The 16,532-nt window shown below is 51.7% G+C and overlaps 6 protein-coding genes across 6 annotated transcripts; 3 read left to right on the forward strand and 3 right to left on the reverse strand.

The window, feature by feature from the left end:
• The first annotated feature begins 1,107 nt into the window (after positions 1-1,107).
• On the forward strand, positions 1,108-2,436 carry K489DRAFT_380065 (uncharacterized protein). The gene has a single exon (XM_033604803.1). The coding sequence runs from the start codon at positions 1,582-1,584 to the stop codon at positions 2,137-2,139; it is 558 nt and encodes a 185-aa protein (XP_033459730.1). The 5' UTR covers positions 1,108-1,581; the 3' UTR covers positions 2,140-2,436.
• Positions 2,437-2,667: 231 nt separating this feature from the next.
• K489DRAFT_356652 (nucleolus protein) lies at positions 2,668-3,870 on the forward strand (the record flags this gene model as incomplete). The annotated part of the gene is made up of 2 exons (XM_033602542.1): positions 2,668-3,532; positions 3,575-3,870. The coding sequence occupies exons 1-2, from the start codon at positions 2,935-2,937 to the stop codon at positions 3,868-3,870; spliced, it is 894 nt and encodes a 297-aa protein (XP_033459731.1). The 5' UTR covers positions 2,668-2,934.
• Positions 3,871-4,854: 984 nt separating this feature from the next.
• Positions 4,855-6,217, reverse strand: K489DRAFT_370332 (putative nucleosome assembly protein; the record flags this gene model as incomplete). Its single annotated transcript, XM_033603126.1, has 4 exons — positions 4,855-4,902; positions 4,962-5,278; positions 5,333-6,049; positions 6,124-6,217. 4 exons carry the CDS (start codon positions 6,215-6,217, stop codon positions 4,855-4,857), a joined length of 1,176 nt encoding a protein of 391 aa, XP_033459732.1.
• A 1,757-nt stretch (positions 6,218-7,974) lies between these two features.
• Positions 7,975-9,132, forward strand: K489DRAFT_356658 (uncharacterized protein). Its single transcript, XM_033602543.1, has 2 exons — positions 7,975-8,458; positions 8,574-9,132. The coding sequence occupies exons 1-2, from the start codon at positions 8,338-8,340 to the stop codon at positions 8,741-8,743; spliced, it is 291 nt and encodes a 96-aa protein (XP_033459733.1). The 5' UTR covers positions 7,975-8,337; the 3' UTR covers positions 8,744-9,132.
• Positions 9,133-9,320: 188 nt separating this feature from the next.
• On the reverse strand, positions 9,321-9,911 carry K489DRAFT_319295 (uncharacterized protein; the record flags this gene model as incomplete). The annotated part of the gene is made up of 3 exons (XM_033601375.1): positions 9,321-9,408; positions 9,489-9,781; positions 9,876-9,911. Coding segments are annotated over 3 exons (417 nt in total), but the record flags the coding sequence as incomplete, so codon positions are not given.
• A 1,108-nt stretch (positions 9,912-11,019) lies between these two features.
• K489DRAFT_319136 (STE-domain-containing protein) lies at positions 11,020-13,389 on the reverse strand (the record flags this gene model as incomplete). The annotated part of the gene is made up of 3 exons (XM_033601370.1): positions 11,020-13,000; positions 13,062-13,161; positions 13,233-13,389. 3 exons carry the CDS (start codon positions 13,387-13,389, stop codon positions 11,020-11,022), a joined length of 2,238 nt encoding a protein of 745 aa, XP_033459735.1.
• Between the last annotated feature and the right edge of the window lie 3,143 nt (positions 13,390-16,532).

Genomic DNA, 16,532 nt, shown 5'->3' on the forward strand with positions numbered 1-16,532 from the left:
CTCTGATAGATAATGTTCTTTAATTAACACGGAGTGTACAGGCACAGAAATGTAGGTAGGGGGTGGGTTTTGTCGAAAGAGAGGGCGCAATTGCGAACGTGACGATGCCTAGTGATCGTGAACTGCAGCTCTCTGAGATCATGGCCCACGTCGTCACATAAAGCTTTCAGCTTATCGATAAATGATTCCGGCATGCTGTACGGCATGAGCCGTGGTCAGGCAACAAACCGTGCAGAGTCGCGGTCTGTCACGTGCTCAACACCGACATCGCGCTCGTCCTCCAACGCATCCAACAAACCTCAGCTGCACGTGTATCATTCGTCTGTGCGCGTGCCTGTGCTCATTGTGCACGCGAATCTCTGGACCGATGCCCATTTCATGCATATATAGATACTGTACGGCTTATCGTGTGTTGAAAGGCCAGGCTGTCAAAGAGCGGATTCCTGACCGACATAGCTCCGCGGCCTCCGCCTGAGCAGGACATGTTAATAGGCTCCCCAACGAGTTTAGTTCGGTGATCAATGCTTCATTTGACTGAGAGTGTGCTTTCTGTATTGCGCCAAACCTATGCTCCGACGGTTCGGAAATCCCGATGAGAACAATAGACGAGACTTCGAGTCTCCCGGTGGCTCCTCTTGCCGATGCCTTCTGTCACGGAAACAAACACGAGGGGAAAAGCCCTGTCCTTGACCCCTGGAAGATACCGTACAAAACCAACATTCATCATTTCCCGGTATGCGAACTCCGATCATCCGTTCCTGACCCAAGATTGCTCTGGCAAGTATCAAGCCAATGTGTTACAACAGTACTGGACTTGTGAAAATGTCAGCCGCCCTGCAGTGCACCTGGGCAACGTTCGGAGCAACGCGACATGTATATGCCCACTACGCCGAAATCAGGACTTCCGACACATGACGATAATGCTTGTTCTGCACGTACAAAAGCAAATACAGTCCCTACCTCTTTCGGCCGCTGTACCTGAGATTATGCATGTGTAACTAAGTATGTATGTGCCCAAATCCGTCCATGCATAGCGATACTTCCGCCGGCTCCGCAGTCCGTATATCCAATGGCTCCCTCCCGGTGATGCAGATCCCGAAAGACTAAGGTAGCTGCACCGCACGAGCTTCGTTTGTGAAGCAGTCTAGTGATTCTCGGTGGCTTAATCTCAACCAGCATCGCAAATCAATGAAAGATTTTGCTCCTGGCACCACCCAGGCTCGTCTCCCGATCAGGATCATGGTGGCCATGTCTCCGATCCGAACCACTTCCGTCATTGCAATGCCACCTGGCATCGCCCTCATTGGATGCCTGCACGCTGCCGAGTGACCAAAGCATTCATCGGCAGCGAGAGGAAGCAGACGATGTGGATATGCAGGTACACTGGACGCATGTTGCTACTCGGGGCATGGTTGGAGTGTGTAACAATGACCTATATATTCCAGACCCCCTCGTTGCCCTTGATCATCTGCCTTCAACTTGCAACATATCAGGCAGACTGCGTTTTACCTTCCCTAATCCTAAACTATAAGAGCTTCATACAAAGGCGACCTTCCTTGTTCGGCTTTCGAAACACTCACGATGCGCTTCTTCGCCTTCTTGTCCTGCGTCGCGTTCGCTGCAGCGAGTGCTGTTGCTTCGCTTGAAGAACGCACCCTTCAGATATGTCTCCTTGACGATGAAGCCACGAAGCTTGCCAACAATTTCAAGAGCCTCATTTTGGCATACAGCAAAGCAAATGCCGAGGCCTTCCTGACGAAGGACTTCACCGACTACTCCGACAGCGTGAACGAGCTTATCAACAACGGCTGTCCAGATGGCCCTGCCAAACTCGGTACTCCAACTTTCACTTCTCTCTCGGCATTCGAGGCCGGTCAAAGCAGTCAACCTTCCATTCCTTTCCAAATCTTGAACATCTGGCACGGATGCCGGGACGTTGCATTACGCTGGAGGTCATCAGCACCCGGTTTTGTCCAGCCTGAGCAGCCTGTCACAGGCATCATCGTCTTGGAGGTCATCCCCAATGGCGTTTTCTCGGCGCAGCCATGGCTTATCAAGACGGTCTACTCCGAGTTCAATAGCGGAGCCTGGCTCTACGATTTGAACATCACTACCTCTTCGTTCTGCAAGACGAAGTAAGGCAAGGTTCAACAGTCAGCCAAGCGCATGCGAATCATTGCTCCACGGTTTCACTTTCCTATTTCACTTTCGTCAAACGCCTCAAAGGGGATGGAAGACGGGTCATTTGTTGTTACATTATCGTCATTTGTTCGGGGCAATTTGGCGAATACGCCAGGCTATCTGAATCTTATTCGGCGGAGTTGGTCGTTTGTCAAATGCTCGATCATGAAAGTAATGTGTATACATCACGTAGCGACATCAATGTTGATTACCAAGCTGCACTGGAGAGTCATGATGCTACCCAGACTTCTTCACAATGAGATTGGAATACAAATCCCATGCTATCACACGACCAGGATTGTACACTGCCGAACCGGCGACAGATGTCGAAGGCTGTTCAATTTGATAGTAACAGTAAGGCTGATTTGATCGTATAAATGCCGGGCTAGGGTTAACACATGTTCTTTACCCAAACCCTATGCGAACGTCACATTGGCCTGAAATACATAACTACCTAGGTATTCGACCAGGGGATGCAAGCCGAGACAACATTGATAGCATTCGAGGACCTACATAGTGATCTCTGAGCTTACTTCAGATCCCTGAGTTTCGCGAATTGATAGTTGAGTCAGAGGAAGGGCGTGGGCTGTCGTTGCTACGATACACACTCAAATCTTGCATAAACGCCGTGAGCCCTCAAAAACCTGCTTCCAGCTGCCACCGACAAAAACACATGGCAGGACTGGTGTACTGAAAAGTCAAGACGTCGCAATATCCGTAGACCATAGATGGATAACACGAACAGTGACGGATATGTCGAAACAATCGACATCACTGAAGTCACTCAAGTCTGGCCGTCCGCCAATCGCGAAAAAGCCTCGCACACTCGCGGCGCGACACACCCGTCGGATCATACGCGCACATCACACCCTGAACAAGCAGTTGACTGCAGCTCAAATCGCCGGCGATCATGACAAAATCAAATCGATTGAGTCCCAATTGAATGCTCAAGGTGGTTTGGCGGCGTATCAAGAGGCCAGCATTCAAGGTCAAACCATCACTCGCGGCGGAGACAGCTCCATCGAGCTCGTCCGATGGCTATCGGCCTCAGATAAGAAGGAAGAACAGGGCATCAAGCAGAGTCAGCTCTCCGGTCTATCACTGCTCGAGGTCGGCGCTCTCACTACGCACAATGCATGTTCACGATCGGCCATTTTCGACCGTGTAATTCGCATCGACCTCAACTCTCAAAGCTCAGGTATCAGCCAGCAAGACTTCATGAAACGCCCGCTGCCGGAAAGCGATGCCGACAGATTTGATGTGTTATCGTTGAGTCTCGTGCTAAACTATGTACCTGATAGCGCACAGCGCGGCGAGATGCTCCGGCGGACGACAAAGTTCCTGCTTCAAAGTCAGACGCTTGAATCCGCCAAGGAGCGAGGCAATGAGACAGACGAAAGCACCAAGAATGCGAAAAAATTACCCTGCTTATTTCTCGTCCTACCACTACCATGTATCATCAACAGCCGGTATATGACAGAGATCCATCTGCTCGACATCATGAGCACCCTCGGCTATACACTCCTGCAAACCAAGCAATCTGCTAAGCTCTATTATTCGCTTTGGCTTCTCCAAGAACCGTCGACAAATGTGTCGCGCAAGACGTTTCGCAAGGTCAAACTGAATGACGGAGTTGGAAGGAACAATTTCTGTGTAGAGCTCCGTGACACACGTGAAGCGGTCTCATGAAAATATTACACGAACACAACAAATTTTTAGGTGATGCGAAAGCGAAGTTGGAAGAATCGTCGGTTTGAGAATCTGCTGCGATCAAAAAATTCTCAATCTGTCGAGACAGACATGAGCGCCCCGCGCACCTCGAGCGTTGAACAGAGTCAATGCCGATGCTTCGCGCACCAGAACATCCGAGACGCGACCACAACTACACGGTGAGATCACGAGAGGGCCGTGCCACCCTCACAGAACTACGTACCCAGCATCTTGCACCTCGAGTGCAGATGGCTGGTCTCGTACCAGTTTCCTCATTCGGCAGGACCTGAAACCCAAGAATGCGCTTGACGCTGATCATACGCTGAGGCAGAACAGGATCGCTGTCACAGGCCCAAAGACATGGCGGATGAATGGGGGAAAGATCGAGTACGATATTGCACCAGCGCCCAGGAAAGCTCGAGAACCTTTAAGACGATGGGGAGTGGCAGCTGCGAGATGGCGGATTATTGGCATCGAGAATTGTTTTGATATGTGCAAATTGAACCAGAAGGATGGGAGCAAACGTAAACCTTTCAAAGGTCACAGCTCGAGCCACGTGGTAGCAGAGGGGTTTAACAAGCAGATGTTGGCGCAAGGGACAACATAGTGGTGAGACAAGGAAGATTATATTATTACGAGAAAGTAGGAAGTGCGAAATGAGAGCGTAGAAGTTCGTCTGAAATATCGTGCCCAAAGGCCGGATCTGAGCACCGTTTGAAGGAGCGTGAGCACGAGCTGCCCGCTGTCCAGCTCGCGTGAAAGTGGAAGCTACTGAGTTTTTTTTCATGTGCTTGCCGAATGGTAGAAGATCTCGGCGAGGGGATCGAGTGCATGATTGCGATGCCATGCCATGCGTTGTGAAAATCGAACTCTACCCAGATACTGCCTCATTTCCACGAAACAATTCAAGCACTCGCTCAGAGCAAAAAGGGATTGTCGAATTTTGTTGAAGAGATATCCACTTTAACTCTGCTTGCACTCGGCCGCATCCTTCTTGGGTCCGGCATCCTCCTACTGTAGCATTAGTTGACGAGTGCTCTCGGACGCACGACTTATGCAGGTGAGCTTACCTCGTCATCTTCCTCGTCCTCGTCGTCATCATCCCGCTCATCTTCTTCATCATCGTCATCATCCTCGAAGTCGTCCTCATCGAAGTCATCAAGGCCATGCTCGAACTGCAGGGCCTCACCGGTGAACCAGTCGATGGCTCGGGGGATAAGCTTCTCCTTGATATCCTCTCCTAGCTGGTAGTCCAACTCAAGTTTGGCCTCAAGCTCGTCGTCGATGTCCTCGTCGTCTTCCTCAGTTGGTGGGGTGGCCGGGTTAAAAAAGTCGAAGAATGAGGGGGTGGGGATGGTCTTCTTGACGATACGGGTCTGCTTTGTGTCTGCACGGTATGTCAGCTGAATGTCTCAAAAAGTGATACAGTTTGAATCCCTACTCTTGTTGCGTTGTCGCTTGCTCTCGACCTTGACTGTGAGGTCCTGACCACTCTTCCAGGTGATAGCGTCACCTTCAGCGTGATCATAGATGAAATCGCCACCGTAGCCGTTCTCTTCTTGGTAGAAGTAAGTCTTGGTAAGAACCTTGTTCTCAAAGAATTCGTTCTCGGCAAACTCGAAGATCAAGCGGAATCCTGGGCGGTCGAGGTACTCCATGCGGACATCAATCAGTGACTTGAGAGCACCCTCGTCGCGATCGGTGATGGTTTCTGCAAGTGACGAGTTCTTCATGGCGCTCAGCCAGAACTCTGGAATACCCTTCAGATCGGCTGCATCTCCGGCGTTCTTGTCAGCCTCTGCTTTGGCTGCCTCGGCTTCCTCATCTTCCTCCTCGTCGGCCTCTCCTGCCTCGACATCGGCGTCCGTAGGCTCAGTCTTGCCGTTGACGATCTGGGAACGCTTCTCGTACAGTGGTGTAAATTTTGCGAAGAAGCGCTTCTCTAGCGCAAGAACCTCCTCTTGGAATTCCGCCTCGAGCTTGGAGTGCTCTTTCTGAATGCCCTTGAGACCTGCTACTCGGCGACGGACGGGAGCAGGTAACGACTCAACGTAGCCTGACGACTGTCCGACCAAGCTGGACAGCTTATTTTGCATCAAAGACACCAGTCGTGGATTTTGGGCGAAAATTGACGCAGCGGCAGCACGGTCAAGGTCCTCTATTGTAAAGTCGTCATGTCAGTTGATTGGATGGCATGATTATTTTGTCAGGGCGGGGTGGCGGGGTACGAACCTTCCTTGATGCTGGAGACGCCGGGCGCCTGTGCCTTCGAGGAAATGGGCGCATTGGTAGCGGGTGTGTTCTGCGGAGTTCTTGTGTTGTCCATCGTGTCAGCAGCCTCGTTGTAGGTGATGCAAAGGTGAGAGAGGAGAGGTGGAAGCGCGTGAATGAAAAATTGGTATTTTGGCGGCAGCGGCGATCCACCAAGTCGGCGGGATAAAAATTGCGGGCCAGCGTCAAAAGGCAGAAAAGCGAGGGAAAATTCCAGGGCAAACTTACGGGGCAGTATCCGGGACCAGCCCGTTGTTGCGGATGGGTTGGGCCATGATCTTCTTCTTCTTCTTCTTCTCTAGCTATTGAGGAGAAGCGACAAGTAGAGAGGGTGACGGTTCGGATGAACAAGGCTGCAAATGCAGCGGGCTGAGCGGCGGTACCCTGGAAGTGATCGGTACTGGAGAAGACTGTGATGAAATTGTGTGTGTCCGGAGCAGCAGCTTTGAATTTGGCCTGGCGGAAGTGCCCAACAGAATATAGTGGTGACCCTGACTTGTCGTCGGGCGTATTGATTAGGCTGGTGCGACTGAGGTACAGCACCGAAATTGCAAGCCGCTCACTTAGAGCGACGAGAACGTTCTTTTAGAAACGCCGAGAAGCTCGAAGCCTATGCGCTGTTGGTGAAATTGGAAGGAGTAGAGTCTGCAGTGGAGAAAGATGAAGAGGAAAGCGGACGAGGAAGTGGGATTGAATGGACGACCAATATGCTGTAGTCACAACACTATGATGAATACGCGTCTCGCCGAGAAAAAGGGTTTGTCGCGTTTCCTGGCGACGGTTACGTTACAGGCAGGTCTGAAGAGTGTCGTTGGGATAAGCCACAATTTTGTGAATGGGTGTGAATGCTTTTCTCTCACTGCGACCTCTCTCTTTGTTGCTTGCACCTGAGCAAGTAGGGACTCTCATTCCAGGGATCTCATTCTTATCATCATAACATACTATCGTGTTGGGATGTCGCCTCGCTTCTTCGCTATTCTCATTCTGTGCTCGCTGATGCATGCATTATCCATATTGGGCATCATAGTCATAGTCGTTGATCGATGGCGAATTCTATAGTCCGAGACAGGACCAGCAAGAAGATTGGCCTTCGGCAAGACCGTGGCTATCCCTCCGTCATACTAGGTATTCACATTTTGCGCCTCCACCTCCGCCTCCACTCCATCGCTGGCCACTCTTTGCTATTCGCCAATTCGACGCCGCTCCAGTCCCTCTGATCCTCTGGTCCTCTGCCAAAGGTGGCACTGTGCCACTCACCGCTCATCGATCGCCAATCTCTTCTGTGCAATTCGCCGCACTCGACCGTCCACTTCACTCGACCGGCCAGGGTCTATTTGAACTACTGCTGCAAGATATGGCATCGATTATCTGGGTCATGTTACAGTCCCCCGCCGCAGGCAGAGCTGCATAATTTCAGAATTATGCGATGCAATTGTGGGGTGACGGGGTCGAGTAGCAAATTCTAGAGATGCAGGCATTTGCTCTGGCCCGACTTCTTCGGCAAAAAACATCATGGTGACATTATTCTTGCGCAGTGAGAGAATCACAGTGTCTATCAGTACCAGATCTCTCTGGTGACATGCAGTACGAGCAGACTTGCGATATCTAAAGTGGCGACCCTTTGTATTTTGAGTAGTGTGTGTGGGAGTGCATCGCGGGGAGTGAAGGTTCTGTTTCTGCTCGTCCGTCGCCATCCACCCCGCCTCGCAAGCGCGCAAGCGATGCTGTAACGCGAACCTGGTTCCCTTGTTGCAAAGATGAGTACCAAAAACCCAGAAAGTCAACGCTTATGTCATCCTGATCCATGCACGTCAGTGAGCAGTATCGATCGTGCGTGAATGACATCTCGACGTAAGCGATCAGTACTGTGCTTGAGCGACTGGATATTATAGACCGTGGGTCCTAACACGGCCATGACATGTGGCGAGTCATGATGCCTCGTCATTTCTAGCGTTGTCGACAGCTGCATGACTCGCGCAACAACTTGCGTCAGTCCGGAATTATGGCAAATACTTGGGATTCAATGCGATACGATCATTGAGATCTTCATCACCAGCTCGATAATCGCCTCTCGAACACAACTCGTATCACAGCTGTCAGCCAGAAGCTATCAAAGCAGCCTAATCCACCGCCACAACCGACCGAAGTAACGAACTCCGACCTCACACAAGCGCCATGGACAACGCAAACATTTCTCCCGAGCTGCTCCAGGGCCTCCAAAACCTGCCCGACAAGGACAAGCTCGAACTCTCACAATTCGTCGCGGCCGAGACCCAAAAAGCACAAATCCAATCAAGTGAGTTGAGTCCCGATGATACGGAGATCGGTTATTATCCCCGAATCTCCCGGATCGCATGATTCCTCGAATGCGCCAACGACGTGATTGACTGACCATTGCTCAATTTCTCCAGCCGTTCACCATCTCACCGACATCTGCTTCCGCAAGTGCATCACCGGTCGTATTTCGGGCAGCCAGCTCGACAGCAGTGAAAACTCCTGCATGCAGAACTGTGTTGGGAGATTCATGGACGCCAATATGCTGGTCGTGCGCAACCTCCAACGCCAACAGGGGTCGCATTAAGTTGTCCAGGGGTTGGATATTTGCATGTTCTACAATAGCCATAGTCGCCATGGATTCGAAGAGAGGGGAGTTCGTTGCCTGTCGAAGGAGAGCAGGAAAAAGACAGGCGAAGATCTCCACAGCACGTATCATCAGATATAGATGCTGCTGTGTCACATTATGATTAGAGGGCGGCGAGTTCGCGTGCTTCGGGTTGAGACACGCTTGTAGAGTACGGGCATTGAATGTACAACATGTTTTTGTTTCGGGACCGACATCACAAATGACGACAGCACAGTATACCGAGGTGGATAATGCAAGACCAGGCCAACATTGTTAGCTCACTGGCTATCTATTCAATCATGATCATCTCAAATGGACAATCCCGACCGGGGGGAAATATGTGAAGCAAGTAGTCACGCCTTTCGGCGTGAAAAGTTGTCTACGAAATCTCGTTGACATGCAGCCCATGATCACCAGACTCCGTCGCATCGAAAACCTGCGCTGCCAGAAAAAGCCGGCGAAGCGAGGAATGAGCAGATATAGAAACGCCGTCGTAGAATGCTTGACCCAGAATCACTTTTGCAACCCAACCAATCTAGACAATCGCGAGCTTGGTAGCGGCGATGTCTAGGGCATCGACGTCAGGAGTCAACCTGGCGTAGGCCTTCTTGGTACCGTCGGGTCTGTAGTCTATTGTCAGTCTTTGATTTTGGATAGCCTAGCGAAACTTCCCAATAGGAAAGAGATCGCTGTAAGCACATACCGGATAAGGGTGTTGATCTTGATGGTGTCCACATCGTACATCTTCTTCAACGCCTCCTTGATTTGCCTCTTGTTGGCCTTGGTGTCGACGATGAAGACGAGGGTGTTGTTCTCCTCAATCTTCTTCATGGCGCTCTCAGTGTTGAGAGGGTGGATGAGGATCTTGCCGGCATCGAGGCGGGGCTGGTAAGGAATGGACCTGCGAGGGTACTTGGGCGCGCGCGCGAGCTTTTGCGTCTTGGGCAAGTGGAAAGATGCACTCTTGCGGACCTTCGTCACCTTGTGCGAGTTGACCTGTAATGCAGAGAAAACAGGCCGTCAGAATAATGTTCCTTGAAAAAGGATCTGACACGCCTCATGACGGTGAGAGATTGGTGATGATGCTTACACCCTTGAGTGTCGCTTTGGCGGCAGCGTTGGCCTTCGCGCTGGGCTTGCCTGCCTTGGAGCCTATGAAGGAGAAGGTGTTAGTTCAGTCCACGGGCGCAATGCGCACATAAATATTTTGCTGATCTCAGCGCATTCAATCGTGAAACCGACTGGGCAGCATGGCTTCACGTACCGGCCTTCTTGGTGGTGGGAGCCATGTCGTCGGTTGTCGTGAATTTGGCGTAAAAAATGTCGTCGGATCGCTCAGCGAAGTTCACGATGTGCGAAATTGACAAAGTAGTGAATTCTGTGTGTGCCTCGCGTGCTTACCCAATTCGGCTGTGGTGGACTTGAACGCCAAGACTCTGATTTCCTCAGGCACCAGACCCATTTGTAGCTGGGGGGAGTCTATATTAATGCCTGAGGCATGATTGTGCTCATGAAGCACAGGTCAGTTCCTTGAGCACGTCGGACCACTGACGTCCACAGAAACCATCAACACCGAAGACTCGAGCAGAAGTGTCTTCGTTGATGGCCTTGAGTGCTCTGTAGAATTTTCTTTAGCGTTCGAACAGTCGCGTTCAGGCGGAGCCGGACAATGCGGCACGTCTTGACAGTATCAAGATGAACCGAATAGATACGGCTGCAACTGACCATCATCGTGACCATCATCATTTGTATCTAGGTATGTCAAGCTGAACACAAAATTCCGAGAGCTGTCAGCTATGAATGCTCTTGTTGAGAACATGGAGTGTGATAATTCTTTATTAGTGGAGCCAATTGGCGTAGATAGGAAATATAGCAGTCATTTCGCGGAGTGCCTTGCTTCATGTAGGCCAGGGCCCTGGAAGTATTCATGTCCGGGCACTCACGGTGGTATGTTTCAATCGCTTTGAAAACAGAGATGGAATAGATTGAGAATTGATAGAATCAATAAATAACGACAGGCTAAAACACTGGAATAGAATGACGAGGCTCTCCAAATAATATGGCAAGCCCGTAGGTAAGCTCTCCAGCACCCGACCAGAGCAAATATGTAAATGCGCTGCAAAATGACCGCCGTTTAATAAAAAAGATGAAAAAGTCCCAATGAGAAAGAAAAGTGTCATGCAAGCTCCAGGCGCAGGAAGTGGAAATGCCCCAATCAGCGAATCTGCGCTGGTTCACTGGTATGTGCCCGCCATCACCATAGGTGGTGGGCCCATATCCCCGACCGCCATGTTGTGCAAGTTGCCGTGACCCGAGAGATGCGGAAGCTGGTTCATGGAGCTCGTGTTCATACCGATGCCGGAATATGAAAGTTCGTCCGTTGTGGCTGCAGCGCCACCACCCATCATGATGCCTAGGGCACCTGACTCAGTCTCATCCGCACCGGCATCCTCAACAGAAGTATCCTCCTCCTCAATCATCTCCTCTTCCGATAGCGCGGATCCGTCTTGGCTGGTCTCGTGGGTGCGGCGATGCTGCGAAAGATTGTCGGACCGGGAGAAGCATTTACCACAGAGGTCACAGCTGTAAGGCTTGTCCCCAGTGTGGGTACGCAAGTGTCGTTTCAGGTGCTCCGTCCGCCTGAATCGCCGACTGCACATGGGAATGGGACAGCAACGAGAGGGCATCGTTGAGTACGGTCCAATCTCCGAAGTTGTGGCACTGCGAGCACGGCGGAAAGGGCCATTCGGCTGCTGGCGGTGCTGATATGAAGAGCCAGCAGTGGCTCGCAGTGCGGAGAACTCGTCGGTGGAGATAGGGTTAGCGATCATGGCTCGTGGGTGAGCGTGCTGGAGGCTCTGATCCTCGATAGCAGAAATGGGAGTTTGCATTGGAGTGCTGTGGCGTGACGAGTCGTAAGTCTCTTTGTGGTCCTTCATTTGTTGCAAGGATTGATGAGGAATGTGGACATCCGTGGGAGAATCGTCGTAAGATGTGACCTCCTCTCCTTCCGGAATCGGCGCAACCGAAGCGGACATGGAACGACGTAAGTCACTTGGACGGTGAACACCGTGCGTAACACCAGCTGTGGAGATCGAGCTCAAGTTGGTCATACCCCGACTGAGAGAAGAACCGCGTTGACGTTGCTGGTAGGTCGGTGACCCGTCCAGTGCTGAAAATGAGGACTGGGTCTGGCAATTGCGCGTCATGGATGGAAAGTGTGCTCCAGACATGTTGTTTTGAAGGGGCATGTATGGGTTGAACTGTTGTGTCATGGTTTCAGACATACCGGCCTGAAACGTGGGATCCTCGTGAGCGATGTAAGCCGCTTCGTTGCCAAGATTGATGGATTGCTGTGGTGGCGTGATGGGCTCAAACGAAAGTCCTCGCTGGCTGTAGTCCTCATAATGAGATGAAGCAAATGAGGGCGCGGGAGAGTATTCCATGTATACTGGCATGGAACTATGTCGGTGGATGGAGTGCGAGAGGTGCGCATTGGTGCGGTGTAGCACTGGGCCGATAGACTGTTCACGAGTCTTATGGATTTGAGTGGGCATCGGAGGCATCTGATGCATCTGGTGAGGCAGAGCCATCTGCGAAAAGGTTGGCACATGCATCATTGAATCATCTGGCACGGCTGATGGCATACTGTGTTGTGAAATGTGATTGACAAAAGATGCTTGAAGCATTGATTGCTGCTGTTGCGGAATTAAAGAAGGCGGCGGCATGGATTCGGTGGCGCGAGTAGTAGGCGATGGCGATTCACCGTTGGGCAATGACTGCAGTTGTAGGTTGAAGGCCGACTGGGTACCTTGTTGAGCTTTGGTGAGCTGTTCGAACAGGGACTGCGATTGATCGTATTCGAAGGACAACGCAGGCTCGCTGACGGCGGTTGTGGTAGCTTCCTGGCCCACCTTTTCCCGCTTCAAGTCACGCTCGAGCGCATCAAGGAAAAGGCGATCATGAGGAACACTAAACCAATAAAAGACCTTCTGCTTCTTCTGGGTGCGAATGCAGTTGTTCTTGTAGAGGAAGTCCAAGAAAGGGCTCTTGGGCTCCTCCAGGGATGCATCAGTGCCCGATTTGAGATTGCGCAAATCGGAAAAGATGCCCTCTTCGAACTTCTTCAAGTTCTTCACAGGTCTTCCAAAGGCTTGGAAGCGAAATGTCAGGCAGCGCACAATGTCCGTACCGGTGATATGGTAAAGCGTGTTCCTGCGGCAAGTCTGTCAGAGCGAACAACAACGACTGGGAACACGAAGGCCGATGGACGCACCATAGTACGCAAGAGACATATTCTCCAGTTGGTAGTAGAAATCTTTTCATGCACTGATCGGGGCTCCAGTCCGCGGGTGCAGACAAGAGGAAATACTTAACTATATCAAGACGTGGTCAGCAAATGGAGATTGGTTGATCTGTTGCACAACAACATCGCAGATGCACTTACGATTGTCGACGTTGGTTAGGGCGACGACGGAGTCTGGCGGCAAGCTCTGCTGCGCATTTTGATCGAGTAGGAAAGTTTCGGGAGCAACAGAGCGCGACATTTGCTCAGGCGACTGATGCTGCTGTTGTTGCGGCGGAGGTAGATGGTTGGAATACATGACGACCGGCGATGCAAGACACGTGAAAGAAAGATGAGGGTCAGCGCAGCGCCAGGCGGTGACGATAATATCTCGCGCTCCAGCGCGGTCCGCGGTGGGGCAGCAGGAAAGCGGGCAGGAATTCCAATGGTCGCACGACAACCAGGTCGTGGACAACTGAAGGCGCGAAGTGGTCGAAGTCGGTTATGTGGTTTGGCCGAACTGGAAAGCTGAATATTGAAACTCGGCGAAACGTGTCGCACACCGGGGCGTAGTCGCAATAGCCGTGGCTGCGATCACGGGTCCGACGAAACACGGTAGGAAGACGCGCGAATGATGATTCTCTGGCGTCGGTGGTCTTCCTCGAGTTTCTTCGACACTTGGTCCTGACTTTGCTCTGCTGGGAATGCTTGTCGCGGGGCGCAAAGAGACGAATTTCAGAGGGCCAGCCTCATATGTTGAAACAGAAAAAGTAAAAGAGGATGGTCGAGCAAAGGGTGATGGAGTGAGACGCGCACACGAAGAAGAGAGAGGAGAGAGGAGGAGAGGGCGAGAGGGACAAATGCGACGGGCACGGCAGACTGATGTACAGTAAGCCGGGACAGGGCAGGCCTGCTAATGGTAGAGGTTTTCCAAGGTTCTTCCGGAAGAGATGCTAACAGGAGGATCACTGCATCTGCTCGTTGCACATCACACATTGATTACAGACCTCATCTCCCGCGCGACTCTTCTTATTAATATTTACCTGGGACGAATTCGCCTAAAACTCTGCCCATACATGACCTAATCCACCTACCCAGATATCCCAGGCTTGTGGGTCATGTTTCGGTTTGGGCCAAACAAGACGTCGGATCAGTCTTGCTGAGAGGAGGAGTTCGGAATGCCCAGCTGCAGGAACTTCCTGAACTCGTGCCTGGCCCAGAGGGAAGAACGGCAGGGCGGGGAGACAAGCCAGCGAGACACCAATATGTCAAAGGAGGGACAAAACACACGTTCCGCACACTCACACACTAACTGACACACACACCTTTTCCCAAGCCTGTCCCCGACTCGTGCACGCACGGGCAGGTGTAGAGTTGAGCCCGATTTGGATTTGCATCTCGTCTGCCCAGGTGCCTCTAAGCTTTCTTTTCGATCTGCGGTCGTCAGATTCGTCACTATTCTCTGCCACTGCCCGCTTTTACCACAACGGCCCTTCACAACAGCTTCGTCTAATGACTGTGGCTCGAGTGGTGCGTGACGCCAGAGCATGCTCGTCAACGGTGACTGATGCATACAAATTATCATACGCCTCGGCCTTGCTGCGCAATCTTGCCCAGGTGTACCATAGTGATACCAGCTGCAGGACCGTGAGAGTTAACCTTCCGTGCCACAATACTGCATTGAAAGTCGGCGCTTCCAAGCCCAGTGCGGGACCTGACCTGGTTTCCACTCTCCGCAATGGCTTGCTTCCGAGTCTGCTACCGTGGACATATTACACATCTTTCAAACAACAGTGTCATCTTCTCAACACTGCAACTCGGTCGACCTTGCATGGTTGAGGCTGAACCAATTGCTGCCCTTTCCGTACATTATCCGAGGCGTGCTTGTTCGAAGAGGCTACATCTCTTGAATTCGTTACACGATGACCCCATCAGGTGCATGCTGTCTACTACAAATCATTGAACCCTGTGCATGCTATTTGACCTGACCCGTCTAGCTCACGCCCATCTGAGAGAACTAGTGACAGTTCTGATGTGTGCGTTGCAACAGCCACTAGCTTCACCACAGGCCCGGATTCGTGATGTGGAGTCGAGCTCGAACCTGCACACGATGATTCCGAATAGCTGAATTGATGGCGTCAAGAGGGTCCAGCGGGAGATTGTTGATCGAGTCGATTTGATGGAAATGTCGAGCGCCGCATGATCGCTATCCCAGGTTCAATCGGGAATTATCCTGGATGTCATGTTGATTCGCGGTCGATCGCTTGTTTGCCCAGTCTGCTGCAGGAATTCCATCAACCTCTGTAGCGACAGGCGAAGTTTGAGGGACGATTTCGACATTGCCTGCACGATTGATGTCCTGGCATTCATTTCTGCTCACGAACGCCTCATCTACAGAGGCGATATTGTGGCTCGTTCGCATCGGGCATGGTTCAACGGCCGACTAGGCATAACACTATCGAGCGACACTGATTAGGCCAGCACGGCCGGCCTCAGTCGCTTTTGTGTTCTGCTGCTAATAGCAACAACAAATGTCATCCATGTGGCCCTCGCGGACTGCTGGTCCCCATGTGGCTGTCGTTCACATAAACCGAGGACTAACATCCGATTGCTGACCGGCCCAGACACAATCGAGATTCGCAGATGCCTGTGCAAATCGACAAACATGGCCAGATGTGTGTCTATCATTGCATCATGTCTGGGAACGTCCACATGCCGTCGTCGCCATCGTCATGATCATTGTTATGCGCTCTATTTCTCCTTTCTTTCTCCATTGACAATCGTCATTTGCATTGTGCACTATAGCCCTATTTAAATCTGCTTTTCCTATAGTATATCGTTCGATAGTGCGCGGCGGGATTGGACTCCGGCGTAATTTCGCGCCGGCTTCGTATCCTCGGGCTCACCCGTCCCGCTCTGCTCTCCCAAGCATACCAGTCGCTCGATCACACAGGCGAGATTACTCCATAACGTTGCCATATCTCCAGATTTGTATATCGGGAATTATATTGCATTGCACAAGCAAGCTGTCGAGCTCATAGGAGCATCATGCTGCTGCGATTCCGATATGCTGTCATCGTACAATCTCGGAATCGTCAGGATCTGGCTATCGGGCGCAACAACAGCAACGTAGCCTCGGAAGTACGACTCATCATAAATGATGAACGAGGGCGCTGGACCGCAGCAATTCGATCAGCACTGCAGCTGCGCCACACAAAGGAATCCCTACTGCTCGAGCAATGTGGCCAGAGCAATAGTCAAGGTACGACCTGCCTTGCAAAACGTGGATCCTCAGGCTGGCTGCACAGCCTGTCCAGTAATCGACAATGCCACCGTGGCCGTGTATTTTACCGTGCCGCTGCCGCTTAACGCTTGTCTGCCGGGCGCTTCCGGACAGCCACGTTGTGCGATCTTCGTTGGCTGGGGCGACACGTCTGAAGATACACGCGCCCAACGTGACGA

Source organism: Dissoconium aciculare (genome assembly GCF_010015565.1).
Source record: "Dissoconium aciculare CBS 342.82 unplaced genomic scaffold K489scaffold_6, whole genome shotgun sequence".
Classification (NCBI taxonomy): domain Eukaryota; kingdom Fungi; phylum Ascomycota; class Dothideomycetes; order Mycosphaerellales; family Dissoconiaceae; genus Dissoconium; species Dissoconium aciculare.

Bases quoted from the DNA above. Each gene is read 5' to 3' on its own strand.
- K489DRAFT_356658 (XM_033602543.1), top strand. From the start codon at position 8,338: ATGGACAACGCAAACATTTCTCCCGAGCTGCTCCAGGGCCTCCAAAAC. The intron at 8,459-8,573 runs GTGAGTTGAGTC...CAATTTCTCCAG, and splicing joins AAAAGCACAAATCCAATCAA to CCGTTCACCATCTCACCGAC.
- K489DRAFT_380065 (XM_033604803.1), top strand. From the start codon at position 1,582: ATGCGCTTCTTCGCCTTCTTGTCCTGCGTCGCGTTCGCTGCAGCGAGT.